Raw genomic sequence first — 7,622 nt, forward strand, 5'->3', positions numbered from 1 at the left:
TTCTTCTAATGTCATAGTCACTAAGTAAACATAAACTGAAAGATGTTACTGCTTTTGCTCTTACTTTTAGACAAGGAACATAAACTGAAAGATGTTACTGCTTTTGCTCTTACTTTTAGACAAGGAAAATATTGAAAAACAGCTTTTTGAAGTTTTTCAAATTTTCAAAAATTTCCAAGATGCATATTCAAGTAAAATTGGAATATGAACAAACGCTAATTTCAAAAAAAAAGGAAAAATTTCTTAAGTCCAAATGGGCTCTAAATAACCGTTAGACTGACCAAGAAAGATTTTCCAGTTTTGAATTTGGAGATCTATTATCTCATGGAACTGCATGAATATCAATATCAAAGATAAAAATATACGCGCAGACGGGCCAGAGGAACTTCAAGTGCAGCCAGCCAAGTACATTGTAAATTGAAAATTCTAACACAATTTTACGAATATATGCTGTATCAACATTCAACAGTAACATCATCGCAAGGAAAGCAAGCAGGAAAAGATGCATAATATGACACCACTTTCCGGATAAACAATGAGATCAACTTCACTGGTACAGAATCTTTTGCTTATCCGGGGACTGGGATAATGGCGTCACATTAGATCTTTTCCTGCGTACTATGATACTACTGTTGGCATCAGCTTTACCGATACCACAATCTGTTCATCAGGAAAGTGGTGGCATACTAATCAACTCTATGCATCAAGCTGATGACAACTATCATCATAATACTATAACAAAATCATGACAACAAAATGACGAAAACCAACCTTGAGAGAACACAGAGAACTTTAAGTGAAATACCAAAGCGAACAATTTTTTAGGACTCAGAAAGGAAGAGACTGTTCGAAACCTAGAAGGCTAGAAATATAATAAAAGGAAAAGACAAAGGTTTTTGTTTGATGTCAAACTTGCCAACTGGTGCAACAAAATTTGCATAAATTCAAAGTTGCTTCTCAATTAACTTATGACCTAACATGTTACATGAACAAGTTGGGTCTGGTAGCCTTGTATGTTGTCTTGAGTTTCCTACTAGGTGGTCTAACTTTCTTCAACACCAACGGGAACTTGATTTTGGAGTCATGGAACTGCTTGGTGCTCTCCCTCTTACACAGCTTAGCTGGAATAGTGGCTGTCTTGATGATCTGGATGCAGTGATGGCGGACCCTGTGACGTGAGGCCATCTCAGTGTACATCTGTTCCACACCTCCATTCAAAGTGGTATCTCGGTACTCCTTGTACATGTTGTGGTACCCGGTTCTACTCTGATAACGCAGCCATATACCGTAGTTCTTGATCTTAGTTGGATTCTTCTCAAAGATCTACAGACAAAAATAACATTTCAGTCAACCATTCAAGCAAGCCATATACCACTTCTAATGTTAGGTTCCAGAAGCCCCATAACAGGGTTTTGAGTCCCCTGTTCTCTCTCCCGCTCGACTCATCTATAAGCATACATCTATTATATACTAGCTCACATCCTCTATTACGCATCTTGTCCTCGAATTGCTTCCATCGTCACATCCATCAAAGCAACTTGAACCCTCATCTCCAAGAGATTAGTGAAAAGAATAATATCACCAAAATCCACCTCTCTTTTATCATGCAAATTAGCAACAGAATATGTGTGAGTGTGTGTATAAGCAGCAACAGTATAATATGTTATGGATTCTAAGAGCACCAAGCACCGTTAAGAAATTTGTAACTTTACAATTCAAAACCAAAGCATCCCTCTAGGCAGAGTGGAGGACAGTAAGACAGTGCTGTTGTAACTTGTACGAGTAGGAATCATCGAGCAGCAGAAGCAACAATACAGCTCGTTATATGCACAGACAAACACTGTCCAGACATCGCTGTTATAAAATACATTGACAGAAAAAACGACAGAATTGAAAAAGTATGGCGTACAGAACACAAAACAAACAATTCCCTCTAATAGGTAATACATAATCAGCATGAAAGAAATAGCATGTGCCACATTTGCAACACAAAGCTTTCCAAATATAAGTCCTATAATACAACAATATCGTGTATTAGAAATAAAACTGCCTTCACAAGGTCAAAATCTAAATGCCATCATCTCAACAAACATCAGATTCCGAAATCCAGTAAGCTAGTATATATAATTCCTTTTTAATTGACTAAAAAGATGCACAACAAAGAGGCAATAGATACATGGTCAAGTACAAAATCAATTTTGGGGAAAATAGACATGTAATATTTTCAAAGCAAAGCCAAACCTAAGCCCATATAAAGGAGCAATTTGGGATTGAAGCGTAGTTGATGAATCATGATTCATTAGTGTACTAACTTTGACACGAAAAATCCAAATACATAAAGCAATACCAGAAATGCAGTAAAATCCTATTCATTCATCCATAAAGACATAGATATCAAGATCATACCTCATTAATAGCCAGCATCTGCCCATTACTCTTTTTCACCTTCTTCAACTTTCTCAAGTAGTACCTTTTTTCCACCAAATCAACCAACACCTTATTTTCAATAATAATCATTTTCCAATACACACATTCGACTATCTAGTAACATGTTTATACTAAGACTGCGCTCATTGTCAAAAAATGAGTAGTGATACTCACCAGAACTTGGATTTGGCACGGACCTCATTCGTAGCCCAAAGCTTCATGCGGTAGATCTTTGGGTGCTCATCGTTCTCTGTTGGCAGAGCTCTTCCCACCACCTGGTACTGATGAAACTGCCAAAGAACAACAAAATAAAAACACACACACACACAAAAACAAAAATTGGAGTTATCAACTGCACCACAAGAAACGGTAAAAGAAAAGAAAGTTTAAAACCTTACTTTGTAGGTCACCATTTTCTCTACGACCCTCTTCCTCTCTCCCTCTCTGGCTGCTCTGTGCTCCGTCTGTGGCTATGGAGAAGAGAGGATTAGGGTTTTTGTTTGGATATTTAGCGAAAATCCATCGTGATCTGGGCTAGAAAATGGTCCAGCCCAGACTTGACACAATATCTGGCCCAATACATTTTAAAAGGGGATTTTTGCACAATTAGCCCGCCATATTCATGGTTTACTTTTTTTAATTATATACATAATTTATACATTGATTATACACAATTATACATGTATAATACATAAATTATGCATATATTATACCTCCATTATCTATTTCTAATTTAAGCGGTTAGATGGCGGCCATTTGGGTTAATTCTTCTTTAAAAAGTGATATTCGCAAATGTTCCTTTTTTACCATCATTTTTTGTCCCTATGTTTAAAAGTTGTGCAAATATAGCCCTTGAAAATTACTCCTTTGATAATATTAAGGGTGTTAAACGGGTGGGCTGGGCCGGGGCGGGTTGGAAAAAAATCAAACCGGTTGAGTTCCAATCTGGGCCGGTTACGGATTAGGTTTTCTCGGGCTTAACGGATTCGATTTCATCCGGGTAAAAAATAAACCGTAAGGGTTACGGGTCCAAGGGGTCGGGTCGGGCCGGGTTAGTATTTTTTTTGGGTATTTTATATAACTATTGTAATTTATATTAATATAAAGTAAAAATATAAAGAATACAATGAAGATGGGGAAAAAATTGCACTTATAAATTGCAAGTGCTACATTTATTTCAAAATTCAAACTTACAAATCGAAAGGTTTACATTTAACAACAAGTAAATTAACGAAAAAAGAGTAAATTCAAAGGTTTTGCATTGTCTTAGTTAGTTCTTCATAATCAATATGAATTGATTGGCCTTCTTCTGGAGTGTTAAATTCAGATGGGTTACCATGTGTTAACATATCTCCAAGTTCCTCGTCTCCTGGGCTATCGACATCTTCACGTCCTTGATTTCTTCGTTCTGATCTAATTCAATCTCTAAAACGTACTAAAACTTCGAAAGCATTGCTTCCCAATAAGTGGTGGGTGTCTCCAAGTTGTTGTCTTGCTTGGCTAAATGCACTATCTGATGCAACAGTTTAAATTGGCACATTCAGCACGTCCCGAGCCATAGCGGAAAGAACGGGAAATTGCTTTTCATTCCCATACCACCATCCCAACGGTGAAAATTTCTTTGTGCGAGGCTCTTTTTTCTTTTGCAAGTAGAATTGAAGTTCATCAATGTTCCTGCTACTAGTTTGAGTGTTAGAAAATTTAGAAAAAATATTAAAACTACCAAGGCCTTCATCATCATCCATAGTAGTAGAAGTGGTACAATGAATAGTGGGATTAACATTACCTACATTAAGAGCAGCAGTATCAAATATATTTGCATAATAATTATATAATTGTTGTAAAGAATCATTTAACTTGTTCATACAAACATATATATCTGGGGTTTCAGTTGGCCTAATCTCAATATACGTCTGTAAATCATTGATTATTGGTGACAATCAGACATCTTAATAGAAGGATTTAAAACAATACCAATTAAGTAAATCGAAGGAATTGGAAAGAAATATTTTTTGAATTTTGCTTGCATTTTTTCAACAACATCCTTATATTTTTCTTTCTTCTTAAATTAAGAGAGTAGAAAAGAAATTTCAGCTATATGTACTAAAGCCATAGTAATAGTAGGGTAATAAACTCAACAGTAGTTATATAAAATTTATGTAAAAATTTAACATCATTAATGGCCACCCAAGTAGTAGTTGTTAACATACTGTTTGGATCAGTACAATGAGCATTAGCAACTTCAGTTATTGGAAATCTATATTTGTAGCAACATTTTAAAAAATATATGTATAATTCCATCTAGTAACAATTTCGTCTGGCATGAATCTGGGTTTAAGGTTATGCTCGGTACACTTATTCTTAAATTTCCTAAAGCAATCATTTTTTCTAACTCCTCACGATCCTTCATTTTATCATATTTCATAAGTCCTCAAGTCATAGGGTTTAGAGTTGCTTGATTTCCATCTCCATTAGAGCCCCATTCTATAGGATGCTCAATTCTCATATGTCTACTAATAGCCCGTTTGGCCAAGCTGCAAAAATCAGCTTATTTTGAAAAGTGCTTTTTTTCAAAAGTGCTTTTCTCAAAAGTACTTTTGGTGAGAAGCAGTTTGTGTTTGGCTAATTAGTTTGAAAAGCACTTCTGAGCAGCAATTAGTGTTTGGCCAAGCTTTAAAAAACTGCTTCTAAGTGTATTTTTCTCAAAAGTGCTTCTCAAAAAAGTGCTTTTGGAGAGAAGCTACTTTTTTCTGCTTCTCCAAAACTGCTTCTGCTTCTCCTCAAAAGCACTTTTTTTCCTTCCAAAAGCTTGGCCAAACACCTCAATTTTTGGCCAAAAGTGCTTTTGGCAAAAAAAAAAAAGCACTTTTGGCCAAAAAGAAGCTTGGCCAAACAGGTTATAAGTGTCCCAGTCCCCCATAATTGTCCTCCAGTCATATGTTTAAAATCACCATTACAAAGTCTGCATTTAACTCTAGCAGTACCTACTATTTCGTCAAAAAAATTTCAAACCTTACTTCTTTTTCTCCGATTAGTAATCGGGGCCACAGGTGGTCTACTACTAGCATCACGACCACCACCCCTGCTACCAACTCCAACACTACTAGGTGTAAGTGGTGTCTCATCTTCAATTTCTAATTCATTATCTTATATACCAAAATCTTCCTGTGATTGTTTATAATCCATATTATTATCAGTTAATGTTTCAGTAATATGTGTAGAGTCATTTAAATTACCACCATATGCTGAAGTAGTACCTCTTTTTCTATTTTTACGATTAGTAATCTTATTACAAACTCTTTTTGCAGCATTAAATATATTGTGAAAATTTAACTACTAGCAAAAATTAAATATGCAAATAAAATAGTAAATAAGAACAAGAGTTGAAGGGAGTGCACCAAATTCGGCAATAAATCGAACACTTGATGATTTCGCAACTCCAATGTTACCACGAAGAAACGTCAATTGTTCAAACTTCAAATAATAAATAATACGATAAATTAAATTCCAAAAAATGAGAGTCAAATACTTGATTGCACTTTAGGTGAAGAATGAGAGAATGATAATTGAGAATATGAGTTTGAGAAATGAGAGATAAGTGAAGAAATGAAGAAGAGGGGAGTGTATTTATAATTTTTCAAAGGGCTAAATTAGCATTTACAAAAAGTGTTAATTTTAAAATAATGGCCCAAAAAATGGCTATTTGTGCAAAACAGCCTTTTGGGCAACGGCCCCTTGGCCCAGCTGACCGTTACCAACGGTCAGAAAGACAAAAACATTTTAAAAAAAGAAAATTTGAAAGACTAGCCGCTAAACCAGTCTGGGCCAGGCCGTTTAAGCGGTTCTACAGTGATTTAAGTTGATCGGATTTGACCGGTCCAGTTAACCAGTTGAACCAAAGTGAACAGACCAACCCCCCTTACCCCAGTAACCCAACCCACCCGCCCCCTATGTACCGATTTGGGCCGGTCCGGAAACGGATTGATCCGACCCGTTAGACACCCTTAGATAATATTAGACTCGGGTCTAATATTTGCTCATATATTACTGAACCTTACAGACAAACATTAAAGTATCATCAAACATTAATTATAACTTACAAAATTTTAAACCGTAGTCCAACATTTCGTAAAAAATTTAATTTGCTCAAAAGTAATACTTAGATCGTGGTCTTGAGTTTCATCTTTAATTTTGTACTCTCTTTTATGTGCCGGTTGTTATAGTAAAATTGCTCCTCTCCACTCGAGGACGTAGGTCATCTTGACAAAATCACGTTAAATTTTGTCCCTCTTTTATATGCTTTAATTTGTCGTTATTATCAACTTGCATTGTCTTTGTTATTATCATTATAACGTTGTTTGGCTAAATTATGCACTACCCGGTTTCCTGATCCTAACAGTCAGTCATATAAGTACTCTCTTTAAATTCTGGTGAAATTGTCAGCAAAACACTGAATTAATGAAACGAAGCCTACCTAAACAGAGCCAAATTAATTATAGACGATTCATATTACAACAAAAATACAGCAAAATAGATATTAAAAGTTCATAAAGCCAATTCTCAACTAATCTAAAATTAAGACGTATTTAATTCACACTAAAGAAAAATCGAGAATTAATTGAGAATTTGAAGAATTACCGATGACGAAAGGCTGTTTAGGGGTAGTGGAATCAAGAGAGATAGTGGTGGAAAATTGCGTGGGAGTGAGTAGTAGAAGCGCGTGGAGAAGCTGAGCTAGAAGTGAGAAGGCCATCAGATCGGAGACCGGAAAAGTGTGCACCAGAAGCTGCATCCATCACGTATTCTATCGCCGTTGTTTCCTCCGGCACCGGCGCCATTTTTGGTCTTCTTGTTAACTCTTTTTTTTCTTCTCTTGTCAGAGCTTGTTTGGATGGTTGTTACCTCTTGTATTATATAGTATTGTTACTTTAAATACAATGTTTGTTTTGATTGTTAATTTAAATTCTATTGTATCATATCTTAAATCTGTCGTTACGTAACGACGAATAATGTTACTTTATGTAACGCCCAATTTGGTGTGGTCGCGTCGTTACCTTATCTTTTTCTCTCAATATCACCCTTAATTATTGTTAAATAATTTTATTTTATCATTTAACCTACCTTTTATATAGTAATTTCATTAAAAAAAATTAAGAATATTACAAATTTATTCTTTAAAAAAAATTAAGGATATT

At 35.4% G+C, this 7,622-nt stretch overlaps 2 protein-coding genes across 2 annotated transcripts; both read right to left on the reverse strand.

Annotated features, from left to right (window-relative positions):
• On the reverse strand, positions 758-2,936 carry LOC109227294 (60S ribosomal protein L18a-like). Its single transcript, XM_019392404.1, has 4 exons — positions 2,826-2,936; positions 2,602-2,717; positions 2,407-2,470; positions 758-1,323 (listed from the first exon to the last, which is right to left on the reverse strand). Exons 1-4 carry the CDS (start codon positions 2,838-2,840, stop codon positions 982-984), a joined length of 537 nt encoding a protein of 178 aa, XP_019247949.1. The 5' UTR covers positions 2,841-2,936; the 3' UTR covers positions 758-981.
• On the reverse strand, positions 3,785-7,408 carry LOC109227295 (zinc finger BED domain-containing protein RICESLEEPER 2-like). Its single transcript, XM_019392405.1, has 2 exons — positions 7,066-7,408; positions 3,785-4,213 (listed from the first exon to the last, which is right to left on the reverse strand). Exons 1-2 carry the CDS (start codon positions 7,217-7,219, stop codon positions 3,954-3,956), a joined length of 414 nt encoding a protein of 137 aa, XP_019247950.1. The 5' UTR covers positions 7,220-7,408; the 3' UTR covers positions 3,785-3,953.

Source organism: Nicotiana attenuata, chromosome 6, assembly GCF_001879085.1.
Source record: "Nicotiana attenuata strain UT chromosome 6, NIATTr2, whole genome shotgun sequence".
NCBI classification, from domain to species: Eukaryota; Viridiplantae; Streptophyta; class Magnoliopsida; order Solanales; family Solanaceae; genus Nicotiana; species Nicotiana attenuata.